This window comes from Gastrolobium bilobum, unplaced genomic scaffold (assembly GCF_033153095.1).
Source record: "Gastrolobium bilobum isolate Gb01-03AN ecotype WA unplaced genomic scaffold, APGP_CSIRO_Gbil_v1 utg46859, whole genome shotgun sequence".
Lineage (NCBI taxonomy): Eukaryota > Viridiplantae > Streptophyta > Magnoliopsida > Fabales > Fabaceae > Gastrolobium > Gastrolobium bilobum.
In genome coordinates, this window is record NW_026898786.1 from 28,431 (window position 1) to 48,714 (window position 20,284).

The 20,284-nt window shown below is 33.6% G+C and overlaps 2 protein-coding genes across 3 annotated transcripts; one reads left to right on the plus strand and one right to left on the minus strand.

The window, feature by feature from the left end:
* Positions 1-257: 257 nt before the first annotated feature.
* On the minus strand, positions 258-4,449 carry LOC133284130 (perakine reductase-like). Of its 2 annotated transcripts, none has more exons than XM_061481119.1 (7): positions 4,318-4,449; positions 2,742-2,912; positions 2,332-2,535; positions 2,055-2,227; positions 1,314-1,377; positions 994-1,141; positions 258-651 (listed from the first exon to the last, which is right to left on the minus strand). In XM_061481119.1, the coding sequence occupies exons 1-7, from the start codon at positions 4,360-4,362 to the stop codon at positions 476-478; spliced, it is 981 nt and encodes a 326-aa protein (XP_061337103.1). In that variant the 5' UTR covers positions 4,363-4,449; the 3' UTR covers positions 258-475. The 2 variants fall into 2 exon arrangements, with proteins under 2 accessions (XP_061337103.1, XP_061337102.1); XM_061481118.1 differs by having other exon boundaries at positions 994-1,147; positions 1,281-1,377.
* A 3,984-nt stretch (positions 4,450-8,433) lies between these two features.
* On the plus strand, positions 8,434-11,121 carry LOC133284133 (stem-specific protein TSJT1-like). The gene is made up of 4 exons (XM_061481124.1): positions 8,434-8,669; positions 9,801-10,041; positions 10,135-10,255; positions 10,686-11,121. The coding sequence occupies exons 1-4, from the start codon at positions 8,470-8,472 to the stop codon at positions 10,874-10,876; spliced, it is 753 nt and encodes a 250-aa protein (XP_061337108.1). The 5' UTR covers positions 8,434-8,469; the 3' UTR covers positions 10,877-11,121.
* Positions 11,122-20,284: the final 9,163 nt, after the last annotated feature.

A 20,284-nucleotide genomic window follows, 5' to 3' on the forward strand; every position in this document is an offset into this window, starting at 1 on the left:
ATCCCAAATCGCAACGGTCTAAATGCTTTCGCAAATCCAATTGCATCTACATCTTAGACATGAAAAGTGCAAATCACGATATATAAGACTCCAAAATTTACAAGGGTAGGGGCGATTGTAGATTGTACAGAGCATTACTCTTGCATTTTTTATAAAGAAGCTGTTTTTCTAACTCGAATCCGTAACCTTTTGGTCACAAGAATCAACATCACCGCTGCTCCAAAATCTCAAGACATAAGCATGCAAAAAATCACATCAGCAAAGAAAATTTCATTTGGAAAAAGTATTCTTTTCACTTTACATGCATTATCCTGGATCGAATTCCAGAGGCTATTTTGTTGAGGAAAGCATATGTTTCAATACAAACACAATACTAATTTAATAACAGACTTACATGATTCTTCCCAATACAAATTCTCTAATTCTTCATTATACAAATTCTTTATTTCACCAATTGTCAACAAAACACAGAAAATTACTTTGATGGGGTAGTTGCAAACTTCCAAGAGTATTTGGAAGCAATACCAGTTTCTCTTGTCCCCGCAACTTCATTAACAGGAACTGCATCAGAAATTTCCTTCAACTCCTCATCTGTAAGCTCGACAGCGAGAGAGCCAATATTGTTTTCAAGGTTCCTAACCTTAGTAGTCCCTATAGTATCAAAGAAATATAAGGTAAAGTACTCAGTCATTAGGATTGATCCATTCTCATGTTTAAAGTATTGACTTATGTCATGGACAAGATGTTAGGTTCAATCAATAAACAAATGGACATTATTGCCGTGAAGAGATGGATGGATTCATGAAAAAACAAAAAATTTATAGTGAAAAGGGCTTTAGTATCATGCTTTTTCCATCCCAAAAAGATGAATAAATTGGCAGAATTTTGTTCAGGATGTGATGAGGAAAACTCAAGAATTAAAAGAAGCAGCAGATAGGAAATAACTCATCACATATGTTGAACACAGTCTTCTGAGTGTAACAAAGACATTACCTGGGATAGGGATTATGTCATTTCCCTGATGGAGAAGCCATGCTAAGGCTAATTGAGCAGGAATGCATGCATGGTTAGAAGCCAAGACATCAAGTCGTTTATAAAAAATCTTGTTTCTTTCCAAATTTTCTCCACTGAACCTGGGAAACTGAGCCTGGTACATAAACATAAAATTTCTAACTGTAGGAGTAGAATTAAAACAATGATAATGAGTTCCCACAGGCAGTGGTATGATCCTACAGATTCATCAAAATTTGAAACTGTATAACTTGTCACTAGCTGCATACCAAAAAACTCTCACTAGGCAGAGTTTCTGCCACTGCCTTCCCTGCAAAAAAGCCACGACCAAGAGGGCTGTATGCTACTATTCCAATCCCAAGTTCTCTGTAAGTACAAATTCATCTTAGTTACACAATTAACAATTTCTTTCACATATTTTGAAAATAATCTAAAAGGGGGCGAACCAGAACAGTGATAAAGGTGTTCTTTCATGGCTGAAAGGTCATAGGTTCGAATCTAGGAAACAGTCTCTATGCAATTATGCAAGGGTAAGGTTGCGTACAAGATTACCTCCGCCCCACACTTGCTAGTCGGGTTTAACAGGGAGTGGTTTAAAGTTTTAAATTTTGCAAATAATCTAACTTAAAAGCATATCTAAGAGACTAACTTACATATCAATCAACGGTTGGGAATTCAAGTGTGAGTAGTGAAGTTTTATATTGATTAAAAATAGACTAAGTGAAGACCATATAAATGAAAGGACCCATAAATCTATGTTTAGCTTGAGGCGGGGCTGCTGGGGAGCATATTAATGTGGAGTTTCACATTTGAAAGGGAGATTGTTGGGATATTCAAGTATAATAGAGTCTCACATGGTTTGATAATTGGCTAAGTAAAATCCATATAAGTGGGAGGACTTATAAATCTAATACTTTAAGGTTTTGGTATTTCTCCTCTAACGTGGGCTCCTCTCCTTACCCTACTTCAACAAGATGAAACTCAAGTATAATTGTTAACAATTGACAGTATAAACAGAAGAGAAAGTTATTCCATTTAAAAACCTGCATAGAGGAATTATCTCCTCTTCTATCTCACGGGTCCATAAAGAATACTCCATTTGCAAAGCAGTAATAGGATGAACAGCATGTGCTCTCTTTATAGTGTCAGCATTAGCCTCTGACAATCCAATATATTTAATCTTTCCCTCTTCTACCAGCTTTTTGAGTTCCCCCACCTTCATTATTGAGGTCAATTTTAAACAACATAACCATCATTAGTTTACAAAGAGGTGCAAAAGAATGCTTAACTGTCAAGTTGAGAAAACCATTCAAAGCTTACAGTGTCTTCAATTGGCACTGTGGTGTCAACTCGATGTTGATAATACAAATCAATATAACTCACATCTAGCCGCTTAAGACTAGCTTCACAGCACTCCCTCACATATTCAGGGGTACCTTTGACCCCAAAAGGTGTTTCCTCAGATTTAAAAATACCAAATTTTGTAGCCAACTGAACTTTTTCACGAGGAAGTTCTTTTAAAGCCTGATGACAGAAGCCAAGATATAATAAGTACATGAAATATAAAGTTTTTTAATATATGAAGCACAGTGGTCTTTCTTTGAGTCACTTGTTAACTTATTAACAACCAAACTAATGAAACTATATCTGCAATTTATTCAAATTATAATGAAGTTTCATCATCTAGAATAAAAATTAAAAAAAGATTAAGTAGTTGGATAATATGATACCTTACCAACCATGAACTCATTATCATGATTACGTCCATAAAAATCTGATGTATCAAAAAATGTAATACCCTTATTGAATGCTTCCTTAATAATCGAACATCCAGCTTCATGCGAGAGTGGAGCATTATAATATCCAGATAAACCTCCACATCCAAAGCCCAATCTAGAAACCTACATTCCACAAAAGGATATATATACATGAAACCTTAGAAAAAAGGTGGAAAAGAAGAGCAGAAATGTATGTAGCTTTTATTTATATATGCACAGTATATCAACTAATCTCTTCTCTTACCCCATTATAGCTTCAATGCAACATGCAAAACACAAAACTTTAGAAAAACCTCAGATATTTCAATAATCATGAAAACAGAAATAACAGCGTGTGACAAATCTAATTGATGACATCAATTATTCAGATGTAGCCGGATAGAGATTTGTGATCAACCAATAACACAAGGTGTTGGGTTTTATGTTTTGATGATGAATTTGCAATTTAAGTATGTTGCCTTAGTATATGGATTGATTGTATCTATGCTATTAAGTTGATTGCCTCAAAGATAAGTGATTAGGATTTAGTTTTCCTATCTATTTATGATTATGATTTAGTCATAAAGTGAGAAGAATCAACTTCCAACAGTCATAATATGGATATGTGCTGCCTTAACACTTTTCCTCTCATTGAACTCAAAGAACCAATTCACTCCCTCTTGGTTCTGTCACTATGGCTTCTCATTCCTCTCTGAATGTAAAATAATCCAAAATCCCACCTTATAGCTAGGGCTACCCATTTAACATAAACAATATCTGCTGCTTAAAGACAACACTCAAATTGTAATAGTAAAAACTATTTATTATGCAAGTATCAGCATACACTGTATGGAGGGTAAGAGAACCCACAAAATTGAAAATTCCTTGGGGATCATTGAGGAGAAACTGGGGAGGAAAGTGTTGTTACACATGATGGAAAAGTGTGTCAGAAAACTGGGCTAGGCCAAATTGAAATTTTTTGACATAAGTTTGGACTTTTCGGGACAAAGCTCGGTCCAACGCAGCCCACTTTCACTGCTAAGGGTAAGTAATAAAGAAACTTTAAATTTGGAGATAAGTTATAAAGAAACTTTAAATAAAAGTGTAAATGATTCAAAATTTTGGAAAGAGAACGGGTGATTCTAGAAGAAAAATTATGGTTAATTTCACCCCAGTTTTTTTGAAGCTTTCCGGAAGAAAAATTATGGTTAATTCAAAAATTATATCTATGACCATGAACATGATCAGAATCATATTTTTTTAATGCAAAGTTAATAGAGTTGATTATAACGAATACAGAGACCCTTCCTTCAACAGAAGTGGTCAGCTGCAGAGATTGGCTACAAGAAGCAAAAAACAAATAGCTTTGATGATAATGGATGGAACTAAACATATGGTTGATGAAGCTTAACTGAAGTTGTCCACTATGAACAACAACAGCTTCAGATGATGAACTGCTTCAAGCATAAAACTAGCTAGTTAATAATGAAACATCGAACACCCCACCAATCTCTTCAGTTGATGGAATGTTATGATCAAGGAGGCTTACCTCTAAGCCTTGATTACCCAGTTTAACTCTTGGGACATGCACCATTTTCTACGCTCAAGAGCTTTGCTGTTACTGAATGAACATGAGATCATCAAGTGTCAATTCAATACCTTACAGAGAAGCACTTAAAATATTTAAAGTTGACAAAAGACACAATGGGTCCCATCTATCCTAATAACACCAACCAATTTTTATTTTTTATTTTATTTTATCAGCTAACTATCTATTTGACTTTGTGGTGAGACAGAAGCCCGGTGTGACCACAACCTGATTCCTAACAATTATTCAACTCTGACTTTATCTATTTGCAGTACCTACCTACCTTGCTAAAAAAGAAAAAAAAATGAGAGGAAATAATTAAGAAGTCAGGAATATTATAAATGTGTTATTATTATTATTTTTTTATATTGGATAAATGATACACTGAATGTTCAATATTCCAATAGCAGTGAAAATATTTTCCTGGATTTAAGGATGCTTCCAGAGTTCAAACTCATACACTTTTTGCAGTTCTTCCATACCAAAAACTCATTAATACACAAACTACTTGACTGTTTCAAGCATTCTTGTTTTCAATCTAAAATTTGCATCAGCTGAATATGTACCCAAATAATGTCTATGTTCATTTAATTTAAAATAATAATAATAATTGGATTAATACAAAATGTTTTAATTTGTCCCTTTTAATTTAGTTTTATGTATACTTGGGTTACCAAAAAATATTTATGTATACTTATAGTTTTTTAAATTTTAAAAACATGGTTTGAGTGAGATTATTTTTTATTAGAGTTTGATGAAAATCAAATAACCTTAGAATTATGTAATAATTTTTTAAATTTAGAACTAAAGTACACCAAATGTTGAATTAAAGGTAATAATTTTTATTAGAGTGTGGGATGAAATGCTAACAAGTACGCGACAAGCTGTTTTTTATGAAATAAATTGGGTGGATTGGGTGTCTGTCAACATAAGTAATGATAGGAGGGGACCAATTAGCCTAAACTTGGGAACAATATTTATGTTAACCTACTGGAGTTATGGAATGAGAGGAACGTTGTTTATCATGGGAAGAATGGGTGTAGTGAAAATCTTATCGTGGGGAAGGTGCATCGTATGGCTATGGATATAAAAAAAGCATTCGGTGATAATGGCAATAGAAAAAAGGTTGGCATGTTAGTTCAGTTGCAAATAGCATGGCAGCTACCTAATCAAGGCCGGGTTAAACTAAATACAGATGGTGCAGCCAAAGGATCTCCAGGAGTAGCAGCTTGTGGGGGATTATGTAGAGGTTCAGACGACCAATGGCCGGGGGGTTTTGCTTATCATGTGGGCGTTGCATCAACTTTTACGGCGGAACTATGGGGTATTCTGAAAGGATTGGAATTTGCATGGAAGAAAGGGTTTAGGAAACTTATAATTGAAAGTGACTCTACTTCGGTGAGCACGTTGCTTACCAACAAAGGTAATGTTGTCCGAGAGTCGCATATTGTTACTCGTATTCGGACTTGGATGAACAAAGACTGGGACCTCAAGGCTCAACACATTCACCGTGAAGGAAATCAGTGTGCAGATTGGTTAGCCAATCATTTGATATGCCTTACTCAGACCTCTGTCTATAAGGAGTTTAGTCATGTTCCTCCTGGGCTTAGCTGTTTATTTTTTGCTGATGTTTATGCTTTTACTAGCATTAGGAATGTTCATTTTGTTTAGTTGTTTTCTGGGCTGTTAAGCCTTTTCTTTCACAAAAAAAAGGGGGTAATAAATTGAACTTCTATTTTCTTTTATTAATGTTTTATAGAATTACTATCACTATTGCATGTTTTTTTCTAAATTATTATTACATAGTAAATATATAATCAAACATCCTTTTATCCGTAAGCTTGCTTTTAAAATGCAATTAGACTATTTAAATATAAAAGCTAAAAATGAGATACTAACATAGGATTTGAATCAATTTCATTGTTTATGAACTTTACAGCGTCATAATATTAATTAGATACCAAAAATATTTATTTTATAAAAATAGATTAGACGAATCCTCCATCTTACATTCTAGACATAAACTTAAAGGGGAAAAAAATTTATTTATTGTAATTTAATTAAATAATTACGCATTTATTATAATTTGGGGAGTATTTACAGATCTATTGCACAATGTGACGCCTTTTTTGGGCGTCACATGTGACGCCTCATTTAGGCGTCTCTCACCAAGGGAAGACGCCCCAATGGGGCGTCTCTCATGAGGTGTTGACACCTCAAAAAAAAAAAATAATTTAATCATAAAACTTCTGAATACCATAACTTTTGACTCGGGTATCCAATTTAGGTAATTCTTTTTTTGATTCCACATAACTGTTTGAGATCTACGTAATGACATCTCATTTGATATATTTTATTTCTCACAAACATAATTTAAATTTGCAAGAATGGTACTATACGAGCGTTTAAACCTAAAAGTCTCTTAGTTCTTTCCGAATCAACACCAAACACACCAAAACCAAGTGTTTGAAAAAAAAATAGTGTACAATGTTATTGAACCGAAATTCGTATTGTGTATCGTTTCGTTGATTTTTCGTATCTTGAATCATACGGTATCATAAGTTACATCCTTCTATTTTATGACTTTTTTCTTTAAAGCCATTTAAATTATAGCTTCTGAATGATTTTCAAAAATAAAATCCTTCTTACTTAAGGATTTATAATATTTATTTAATTTTTTTTATTATACAGATTTTTCAAATTGATTTTTGAGTTTAAGTCACAAATCAAATCTTTATTTTGTTTTTCTTATTAATGATAATTTTTTAGATTTTTTTAAATTTAAATCACAAACCAAAACTTTATTTATTTTTAATATAAAAAATTAAAAAATGTGATTTTTTTTAAATTTAAATCACAAACTAAATCTTTATTTTTTATATTAAATCACAAATCTAGTACTCAGAGGCTTGTGGATTTAAACACTCTTATAATACCATTCTTGCAAATTTAAATTATGTTAGTGAGAAATAAAATATATCAAATGAGATGTCATTGCGTAGATCTCGAAAAGTTATGTGGAATTAAAAAAAGAATTACCTGAATTGGATACCCGAGTCAAAAGTTATGGCCTTCAAAAGTTTTATGTTTAAATTATTATTATTTTTTTAGAGAGAAATGACACGTGTCAACACCTCACGAGAGACGCCCCATTGGGGCGTCTTCCCTTGGTGAGAGACGCCTAAATGAGGCGTCACATGTGACGCCCAAAAAAGGCGTCACATTGTGCAATAGATCTGCAATTATTTCCAAAACTGCAATAAATGTGTAATTATTTAATTAAATTGTAATAAATAAAATTTTTTGCCACTTAAAGGTGATTATATTTACAATCCATTTACCTTATAATCTTTTATAATCAATTTTGTTATTATTGAATTAAAATCAAATCAAAGATTATTTGTACTAAAATAAAAATAAAAATCAAGGATTACAAAATATTATCAAGTAAGAATCATTGATTTAATTTTGATCTAACCATAAAAAAAATGATTGTAAGACAAAAGAGGTTGTAAATATACTCTACCTCTAAATTTAATAGACAATAAACTTAATTTATTTATACCAAAATCTAACCTATTTACACCCATGAATGTGAATGTCTATAAATTATATTTTCCCCCTTTCTTCTTAGATAATCAAAATGAGAAAAATTTAACAGTACTTATAATTAAAATATATGGAAATTAATCCTCCGTTTCTAAATGAATGAATAATTGAATAATATAACAATGAGAGAATACATTTCCAAAATTATTTTTTTCCCCTTCAAAATTCAACTTGTGCAGCACCTATTTCTTAAAATATTTCCGAAAAGGAAGGGCATGGAGGTTGGTGGAGATCCACGTTCAATTGCCTAAAGAACCTTTTTTTATTTTATTTTTTTGGATAATGGCATAAAGAACCTTAACCACCTCATAAAACCTTCCTTTTAACATCGTCACTATTGACTATACATACACCTTCGTTATCATTTTACAGTTACACCCTACAATTAACCTTTATTACAGTTCCAAAAAAAAAAAAAAAAAACTACAACTTAAAAAGTCTTCTTTGCTTCTTTGAGGTTCCATTCAACTCAACAACAATAAACGATCCACACAAACACACAAAATGCTTGCAGTTTTTGACAAATCTGTAGCCAAGAGTCCAGAGGGTCTTCAGAGCCCTCAATCAAACTCTGTTTCAGCACTCAAAGATGCATTTTTGGCTCAACATTTTGCCTCTGTTCACCCTGCTTCCGTTACCATTAACCTTGCCTCTTCGGGTCTATTGGCCTATTCTCTTGATAAACGTAATCCACTGCTCCCAAGGTGCAATACCATTTTCTCTATATTTCTCATCTTTCTTTTTTATTTCCCCCCCCCCCCAATATATATGAAAATGGATTCATTGTTCTTCTTCTATGTTGTTGACATTATAAGATTTGTTACTTCAATCTTTTTTCTTTTTCTTTTTCCAATCTGGGTACCTTTGAAGAGATCAAAGTTGGAACCTTTCGGATAAACCCCAAGTTTTCTTTCCTCCCGTTTGATCCCTTGCGTGTTTGTTTGACCACTGCATCACTGTCTTTGTACTATTTTGATTGGAACCTAGGTTGCTGATTTTATTTTTTGTTTTTGTTTCTATGGTTTTATTTGGCTTAATTTTGAACTTCAAACTTGTTGGAATAAGGGGTTATGTTGTGTAGTTGATACTTTTATAGATCTTGGCATCTTATTGTTGAAATCTGATTCATGGTGAACGGAAATTTTTTGTCTGGATTGTAGTTGGTACTATTTCCGGAATACATTTTCTTCACAATCACTCTGTCTGAACTTTATTAGAACTTTCCTTGACCAATCCTAAGGGATTGTCCAGTTTTATGATAATAATGGAAGTTTTCGGAACTGCCACTGCATAAAGTGTTTGATTAAGATATGGATACTTTTATTCTAAATATAGTTTTGTCCTTTTCCTTGTGGATAGTATTTTGGGTTATGCTTGTTAGCATGCATATGGTTCCATATATTATGCTTTTTCGGTTAGAGAACCATTTGTCTTGTTTATATTGATTTGTCTTATCTTTTTCAATTGTCAGCATATGTAATGTGTAATCTTCTGCAGAGTCATTTGTTAATCTTTCTACCATGGCCTTTCATCTTTTTCTGTTTCTTCTTGTTACTGTAATAGAATGAGATTGAAAACATTCACATAACAAGGTTAAGTCTCTACTTATAAAAAAGCTTGCATAGTATTTTCGTTATAATATTGCACCTAATCTTATCCTCTATTTTCTTTTCAATCTATTGTCAAATACTGTTTTTACCAAAATCAGCATTTCAGACAAATGTTTCTTTTTCTTTTTCTTTTTTGAATCAGATCATTGAAAAGTGATTCTATAAAAGATGATTACATAAATTTGTTAAAAAAAATGACATTTATTTTTCTTGTCATGTTGCTAGGCTGTTTGCAGTTGTGGATGACATCTTCTGCTTGTTTCAAGGCCACATTGAGAATGTTGCTAATCTTAAGCAACAATATGGATTGAACAAAGCAGCAAATGAGGTGATCATTATCATAGAGGCTTACAGGACTCTAAGAGATCGCGGTCCCTATCCTGCTGATCAGGTTGTGAAAGATTTCCAAGGCAAATTTGCATTTATCCTGTTTGATAGTGGTTCTAAAACTGCATTTGCTGCTGCTGTGAGTAATCCTTGGGCCTATCTTTGTCTTCTTTGATGTATTTGCCAATAATTTGCTGTTCTAACCTGTGATACATATCCTGGTCCTTTTCAGGATTGTGATGGGAGTGTTCCCTTCTTCTGGGGAACTGATGCTGATGGAAATCTTGTTCTTTCAGATGAGATACAGGTTGTAACTAAGAGCTGTGGAAAATCTTCTGCACCATTCCCTAAAGGTAATAACATGATTTAGTTACCCCATAAAATGTGCTAAGATAGATGAATCCCTATGCTCCTGTGTTGAACATGTCTTTAGACCTCACTTTTAGAAACTATTATGTGAGCAAAAGCCCAAAAAGTATATTAAACGAGACTAGGAATGAAGTGAGGAGCAATGATTTTGATAGCTTAGAAATGGGAAATGTGGGGGACATTGACATCATTTCTGTGTAAGATGTGCAACAAATCAAATTTTCTTGTTCTCAGCAAACTCTATTATCAAATTTCCAGTGCTTCCTACGAAATTATTCTGCTGATGTCGTGTTCCTCACGCTCTGCATTGATTGTCCACTATCAATGTTTCTTACATATTTTACGTGTGTTTTCAAATTATTTGGCTCAAATGGTTTCCTTCCAGAAGTAACATTTATATTTAAACATGTTTAGGGTGCTTCTTTACAACATCTGGAGGTTTGAGGAGTTTTGAGCATCCCCTAAATGAGTTGAAGCCTGTACCAAGGGTTGACAGTTCTGGTGAGGTGTGTGGTGCAACTTTCAAGGTGGATGCTGAATCTAAGAAGGAAACAACTGGCATGCCAAGAGTTGGGAGTGCTGCTAACTGGTCTTCTAATTACTGATTGCAACACTAGCTTGATTGAACTAAGGCTTTTATATAGCTGGACTTGGTTGAATTTTCCAGCTTTATGCATCATCTGTTCCTTTCATTGGACAACTTTGATTCTCTAGCGAGTGCTTAGCTTTTATGTTACTTGCTGAGTAGAGACATGATTTCATGAAACTATACAAGTTGGTTGCAATCAAATACTAAGTTGATACTTTCTTGGCACATATCATGTAATAATATCAACTTGCGTACTATTTGATCTCATTTACTTTGGATTTTTTTTTCCAACACAAACTGTTAATGTGATTAATATTATGTCAAATGAGTGAACGTTTTGTTCAATTGTCACCGTGGCTAAGGATGGTAACGGTATTAAAAATCTGAGAGTCATATCTTCGTTCCCCTTTCTAGGTCCATTCATGAAATTAGTGGTGTCAATATAGGTCATGACACGTGGGTTGACCTGCGACACGACACGAAAATTCGTGTTTGGGTTGATCAGCAAAAAAAATCGTGTCGAGTTGAAAAAAATGACACGTAAAAAATTTGTGTCGTGTTCGTGTTGATCCATATTTTTTAATTATTTTTTTATTCTTATTTTTTTAATTTCGACCCATTTTTAAAAATTTTCTTTTGTCAATTACCGTTTTGATCCCTATTTTGCTTGTTATTCATGTCATGTCGTGTCAACTCGCAAAAAATTCGTGTCGTGTTAGTGTTGAAGATTTTGACAAGAATAAAAATTCGTGTTAATGTATTAGTGTCGTGTCAACCCGTTTTGACACCCTGTATCAAACAATCCAGGGATCTTCTTTATGAATGTCGTGTTGTGCAATTCAATGATAATGCTGATGAGGGATATGGTTGGGTGGTGTGAAATTCAATGATCAATGGTTGGACACATGATATCATTGATCCATAACTTCAACCTTTTATTCAGTATTTTTACATGGCTAATATATTCCTATGGCATTGGACAAGAAACAATTTGATTTTGAGCAATTGTTACTTCCATGCTCCAACTCGAACTCGAGGGTGAGTATTAGGGATAACAATTGCATCCAGTCATATTAGGGATCATGCATTCTGATTTGTCAATGTTATTCTTTTATTTTGTCAACGTTAGCCCTTTTATATAGAGTAATGAAAACATAAAAATTACTCACAAAATATTTTTTAATTTTAGTGAGAATAAGGGAGATTAAGCCTTGGGCTTCAAGTGAAACAAAGCAAGATGCTCAATCTGAACTGCTTGCAATCTGAAGTGCTTGCAAACAGAGCAATGCACACATGATGACTTTGGAAGACAACAACAGTATTGCTCCTCTTATGTTTGTGTGTGACCCTGTTTCTGTTCCACTCTTATTCTCCCAACCTTCCATGTATTAGCTTTTCCGCACAAGCTTGTTCTCATCTTGAGATTCTATAATACCTTTATCAACCACTATCTGATTGGGATCCAGTCATCCAGATACTCTCATGTTAAAAAAAGATGACATGGTCATTCGGAGAATCATAACCATACAAAGATAGATCAATGGTGATAAAGAAAGAGATAATTTTTTTTTTGAAATATGTAATTAGAAAATCATAACCGTTGATTTACCTTTATATGGTTGTGATCTTTCCATATGATCATATCATGTTTTTTTAAACATGAGAGGATCGATTTCCATCTTATTGTCTATCTCCTTTTGCATTTAACCCTGCATTAATGATGGCTTCCGTAGACTTCACACACTCATCAGTTTTCTTTAATGACAATGATGTTTAAGCACTCTTATCAATATTCTAAGTGTTGCTACCTTGGCCTTGTGCTTCTCTTTCCTATATTTTATTTTCTCCCATAAGTTTTAAGATTCAACCTAGACCATGAAATTTAAGTATTGAGTTGTTGATATCAGACCCACACTACCAACACCGACACTCATATTCAAGATAGTTAAATTCCATGGACAAAGTTGAATATTAATATATTTATATTCTGTATTTGTTCTGTTTGAATTGTTTGCTGTGTTTAATAATTATATTTGTGTGATTATTAATGTTATTTGAGATGTTCTACTGGGTGTCGGTTCTGTACTGATTGTAGGTTTCGTGATGTTTAATATAAATGGTGTCTGATTGATGTTTATTATTTGTAGTTATCAGTAATTGATTAAAAGAGACTTGATAACTTAATACGAGGATAATGAATAATGCTATGATGTTTGGAGGTATTACTTCGGGAGTATCAGGTTAGCGGAAGATATGAGAGAGCTTCCGTAAGAACTGTAGCATTTGAATTTTGAGATAATTTTCGTAAAGATTTGGTGATCGGGAATTAAGAATAGTAAATAAGCTGTAAAAATTAAGAGTAATGTATAAAGTTATTTGAGCGTAGAACTTATGATTATATTCTTGATGTGAATGATTGTATTAATTGATTTATATGCGGTTCGTTACTTTAATGAATTATAATAATTTCGTGTACATGAACTTAGGAAGTAGCTCAATTAGAATTACATGCTTAAGATTACGTATGTTATATGTATGTGATGTTTGCTGTATGTAAATTGTATGTTTCCGCTATGCTATATGTGTTGACCAATTAAGTAGGAATTGAACTCGAGGGTGGAGACTGCTCCATAAACTGAGTTTACAAGATTTATATCTTACTCCGCATTATGGGGACACATTTCAGGTGTTTCTTTGGACGACACATGTATATTTATATTTTGGATATAATATGTAAATCAAAATATAGATGTAGTTGGTACATCTATATATAATTGATGAGGATATGTAGTTAAATATTTTGATATGTTACGTACAACAAAGTATGTCTGTATGTTTTAAGTTGTACTGAAAGTAAGTAGGAATTTATAGATAGATTCTGAAGCTATGGATATGAATATATTGTGTATGTCTGGATTATAGGTTTAAGAATTTAGATAGTCCGATAAGCAAAGATTATCCTGTCCGTTTGTATTAAAAATGGTAGCTTCCATCATTTTGTAGTTAAGTTTTGGTTCTATGCAATTATGAAACTGTATAATTTATTATCATGTTGCTAACATAAAGGAAAAGTTTTAATTAGTCACATAGTTAAAAGAAAGCTATTGTGATACTTATAGAAGTCTTCTGCTATTTATATCAAATTAAGTGCGCATTTATACCATAAATTGTGTAACGCTCTGTGTGTGGAAACGAGCTGTTACACATACTTCCATACAAGATTCCATCTTATTTGACCGTTGTTGTAAGACATGTGCTAGAGCACCCTAAATTTGAATATGGTTTGAACTGAGTTTGCACCCTTTCAACAATTCTATAGATGAATGATTGAATATGAACTTCACAAAGTCTAGAAATATTTGATTTGTGCATATTACAAATTCGTTCAACTAACGCGTTCCTAGAGTTGACAGTTGTGAAAATTATTCCTTTTTAAATCAGGTAAGACCTGAACTTACCAGACAAGTATCCAACACTTCAGTCAGACCAAAATGTTTAAATTTGAATACCTAGATACTTTTCTGCCTTAGACTTAAATCTCTTGAAATTTTCCAAAAGCTTTAGACCAAACTTATTTTATATAACGTGTTTGAGATTGATGTGTTATTAGTAACCCGCCCGTTCTATGGAATTGATGCGATAATTTTCAAATCTTTATAACATATTGTGTTTAATGTATTTTTATTTTTTTGGTAATTATGTTTAATTTATTTTTTTATTTGGCAATAAAATCATGAAAAAAAAATGTAGCACATTTGTGATATTTTTAATTCATTTGATATCTGTAACAGTTATTATAATTTGATGCTAGCAAATAAAATTGATTTAACGGTTAATTTAATTTTTTTAATGAATTCTTAAAATTATAATTAATTTATAGTATAGGATATTTTTTAAATTTTTTTAATATTTTATCAATTATTTGACTAATTTGATTTGAGTCGGATAAGATTATAAGAACGATAAAAGTTTGTATGTCAATCTATATGATTTGTTAGATTCTCTGATGAACAAGAGAACTATAAATCAGTTTCCTGTTATTTGTTTTAGTCAAATAGCAAATTAAAAGAAGGTTAGTGCCAATAGTTTTTATTTTTCAAGCTATTAGAATTGATTTAGTGGTGACGAATTTGACTAATTATATAAAGTTATTATATGTTTAAAACTTCAAACCAAGAGTTCATGTTGTTTTTCAAGCTATAAGAATTGGTCTAGTGGTGAGGGATTTGATTAATTTTTATGAAGTATTAAGTTTAAAACTTTAAACTTATCACTGATAATGGCTATACCGACCAAATTGTTATGTTTTTAAAGAGATTTAGGTCATAACTCATAACCATAAAAAAAAAAATTGTCACTTTTTCTTATTAAATATAAATTTTAAAAATTGCATAACACAAGTTTGTATACCATTGAACTATTAAGTGAGGAACTTATATTTTTTTCCACTTGATATGGTGAAGTATCTCACTATAATAGATGCAATTTTTTGGTAGTGTAACAATTCATAAATATAATAAATGTAAGATACGACTTCAATAACAGAAGGAGATATTTATATAAGTGGAAATATATTCTTTAATGATGAAAGAAATAGAGCAATAACTATTTTAGCATGGAGCATGATAAACCTTTGGTTTACCATGTTGTTAGGCTAAATTATATGAGAAATATATCATAAATTGCATGGAATTCAAGGTTTAACAGCGTATAAACCATAAGTTAGGAAATTGAGCTAACGTTTTGATTTTCTTTACATTTTGAAGGTAAAACCACATCTGTTGGTGCTAAAGAGTGATGAAGAAATCATGACAAAGAGTTGTAGCTCAATATGTACCAAAGGAAGCCAAAATAATACAAGTCAAGGGCCAAAATAGCACGCTCAAGCGCACAGAATGGACGCTCGAGCGCGTATAGACAGGAAAATCAGCTAAATTGAGCAATCCAGGGCGCTCAAGTGCCAAGACTACAAGAATTCACCATCGAGGAGCACGCTCGAGCGCCCAGTTGGCCGCTCGAGCGCGTGTGGGCAGACAACTTCAGGAATTTTGTGCACAAGAGCGCGCTCAAGCACCCTGTAGCGCGCTTGAGTGCCCAACACGAACCCAATCAGCCCAAGATTTGATTTGATTTGTTAAATGATATAGAATTATAGATTTTGAATAAAAGAGGAAACAAATCAATCTTGATTTATTAATTGATAGAGATTCATGGGGAGATTGGATGAAGAATTAAAAGATATGGCTTCAATGGCTATAAATAGGGAGCTTAGGGTCAAGGAAATCAACGAATTCACCAATCCAGAGAATTACACAGAGACCTGAAGGAGGAATCCTGTTGCGGGGCGTGGGAGCACTGAGGAACCAAGTCAACATCACACCAATGGAGGCTTGGGGTTCTCTTTTCTTTATTATTGCTTTTGAATTCAGTATGCTAGGCTAGATTTTTATGTAGTTAGGGGTAGATGAAACCCAATTGAATCTTATGCTTTGAATTAAATTGTCTCTGAATTTTTTTCTTTTTATTTGAATAAATTTATCTGTCTTTAATGCTTTCTATGAGTTTGCTCCTTATAGATTGATTTAGGGGAATTGTATGACAATAGGGATGTTGGTGCATGAACCCTGATTTGATAAATTTATCACAATCCTTGTGATCTAGGGATAGACATAGGGCAATTGTGCAATCTTTAAATTCTTGATCTTAATGCATGTTTTCTTGGGGAATAATTGGGGAACTAGAGTTCTTTCAAGATCACATAGATTTAGGGTAACAAGGAATTGAGCCCTAATTAACTTAGAAAGAATTGATTGGAATTATATTAAGAACAGATTCTTGACAGTTTAATTCATAGCATATAGAGGAGATTGGGGGAAGTCAAAACTCTAACTACGCTTGTTTTAAATTCTTAATCAATCATCATCTTTTCAATTGTTCTTTTTAATTCTGAACTTTAATTTGCATGTTTTTAATTGTTTTCAATTTCAATTCTCTCAAATTCAAATATTGATTGTCCAACTAAATTGTTGTTAGTGAACTAGTACTTGAAAATCAATCCTTGTGGGAACGATCTCGTACTCAGTACACTTTATTACTTTTACGACCGGTGCACTTGCCGAAGTCGCAACAAAGCACTCCTCCAAATGTTATGAGGTGAGCTAAATAGGGAGTGATTGATTTGCTATAATAAGAGTCAAAAAGTCTCATTTTGGGGAGGCGGGCAGGTAGAGGTGGCAAAACGGATCGGCACGCCCCGCATCGACTAGCCCCGCCCCGCCACCAACCCGCCAAAAACGGGTTAGCCCGCCCCGCCCTACATTGTGATATGGGTTGAAAATCTCAACCCACCCCGTTTTGTGGTGGGTTGACGGGTCAACCCGCCTAAAAAAAATTAAATATTAAAAATAATTATATTTTATTAATTTTATAATATTTCTTATTTTCATATCACTATCCCTTTAGTTTTTTTCCAATCTCAAACCTAAATGTATACTAATATTCAGTCAAATACTTTTTAAGAACTTATTTTTGCCTCAATATATGGATAACCTTTGTAATAAATAAAGTTTTTCTTCTTTACTTTTCTAGGGGAGTACTAAGATAAAAAAAATATCACAAAAGCTTAGTGACAAATAAAATACTACCTATTAGTAAAACAAAAAAACAAAAAAAAACTGATCTGCGGGCCAACCCACCACCAACCCGTTTTGACTCACTACTAAGTGTGGCGGATTGAGGTGGGTTGGTGTGTTGAAATGTATAACCCAATCCGCCTTGTTTTGGCGGGCTGACGGGTTGACCTGTCGGGTTCAACCCAAATTGCCACCTCTACGGGTAGGGGAGTGATTGTAACACCCCCTGTATACTCGAAATATTAACATTACATCGTATTAAGCGGTGCTTAATTAAAAATGCGAAATAATCTTTTTTTTTTCAATTATGACGTCATTATCAATTACCAACTTGATTACTTAATCAATTTCATAAAATATCGTCTGTATGTAAAATTGCAATAAGACATATACTGAAATACCTCAATATATAGATAAAGTGTGTATCTAAATCACGACATTACATCAAGTAATCCGGACAATATCCTGATACATTATTACAACTCCAAAAGACTCAAGACAAATTCAAGACATAATAATACTATGTGTCATGGACAATCCCCATGCTCACCAAATAAACATAGTCAACAACCAGTCTCAACATAAAACTCCATAAACATAACTGAAGCTATAAGCATATAAACAACAATCTAACTCAGCTCCGGCCTCCTGCCGCCTGAGGTCTCAACATTACCTGACCCTGAAATAAGCATTCCCCAAACGTGGGGTGAGATCTCTAAACAAGAAATCTCAGTAAGACAAGGGGTCCTCAAGGATCTTCAACCCCAAGCACACTTACATATGCAATATAAGTTCAAAAAGCATTTATATCATTATCAGTTCCAAAACTATGTAGTGCAACAGATATCTATGGTATGTGTGTAATCACTATCTACTGGCCAGAGAAATGTAGGAATACGTCTATTCCCTACATGTAGTACAAGAAACACCGCTTGCACCTCACCCACAGCCTCACCCTCTTGTATGTTCTACATACTCAGGCTTACCGTATAGGTGGAACACCTCCATGCATATCAACAAGGCACTAACATATAATAGCTCAACAGCATTTCCAAAACATCCAAAAGCATGTAACACAACATGCATATACCATATCCCCATGGGACATGTGGAACCACAACATGGCTAAACCGAGGACACGAAAGCTTACCTCTAAGCTAGCTATCCAATGCCACAAGCTCAAAGTTCAATCACAGCAGATCACAATCTGATATGGACCAAATATAAATCGATAACATGTACCACATGCATACAAATTAAAGACAACGCCTTTTCATTGCATTTTCAAGTCTTAAAGCTTATAACAAAGCCACAAGCCCTTAATCCCATGATTCTGGCTTAGTCCATTAAATACAGAAGTTCAACTTCATCAAACTAGGGTCCACAAACCTCCAATATCCTATTGTACACACAACACAGCTACCTGTTCTGCGAAATCCCAGAATATCCGGATATTCCTCGGGACCATATCCGGATATGCAATATCCGGATATCCAGAATCCCATATCCGAATATCTAATATCCGGATGTCCAAATCACATATCCGGATATTTCTCGGGCAGATATCCGGATATTTCACGACAGAATGCAGAAACTGCATTTTGTGAAGATATCCTTCAAAGGTTGTGTTTTTACCGATTTAAAACACTTAAACATGCATTTCTAGGTGTGTTAAGCATTACCCAACAACAAGTTATCATCTTTTAGCCTTAACATGCACCAAGCTTCCATTTTTAAGCATTAAAACTCAAGTTAAAGGTTGGTGATCATACCACAACTCAAAAACAGAGGAGGGAGATGCTCTTGGAGCTCACAACAGCCACTCAAAGCTGACTCAACATGATGCACGAAAATGACACCATCAAGAGTAGGTTTTTCTTCACAAAGGTGACACTTTGAATATCAAAATGCCAAGAATGAGACTCCCACCCTTCAAACACAAAACTCAGTAGTTCAAACTCCCTCACACAGGTTCTCTAACTCAGAAAAAAGCCAACAATGCAGTCCCAAGGCCAACCCTCACCCTCACCAAGTGTTTAAATGGAAGAACAAGCATCAAAGGTGATTACTTGATCAAGAAATGGAGAAGGAAGCCTAAGAACACCATTCTGGTCAGCCTCCAAGAAAAGCCACGTTCAAAATTTAGGTATCTAGGGCAATGTGCCCCTAGACATAGTATATATAGCCAAAACTCATTAAAACACGCAGTATTAGCTTAAATTGTTACGCTTATCAGTTTGATCCCAAGCTTTGGAACCTGAAACTACACATTTTTTCAAGAATTATCATATTTTTATTATAATTTTCTGAGCACCTTTTACGCGCTTTTCGAAGCCAGTACCGGTTTCTAGCACCAGTTCTCATTATTTGGACTTGAAACTCGTTTTACAAGTCATACATATTATTCTAGTAATTATCATGCACTTACTTTAATTTTCAGGGATACTTTTTCGGCACGCATTTATACCGACTAGCAGAACCGGTATCTGCATTTTTCTTCCGAAAAGCGATTTTCAGCACTCTTAATCACTTATTATGATTATTAAGCCTCATAAATAATTATTAGGGTCAATTATGAAATCATTTCCTATTTTCACATAATTAATTAATTAAATACCGTAATTAACGGTGTGGGTTCTTTCAGTGATCTTCCGCCGGTAATTGTGGATTCAAAGGTACACGGAGGGCTTAAACGGGCCTCTACATGACAAGATTAATGAAACTGATCCAAAACACCTTTGAATGAATAGTTACAATTAAAATTAAGTAAAGTTATTTAAGTATTTATGATG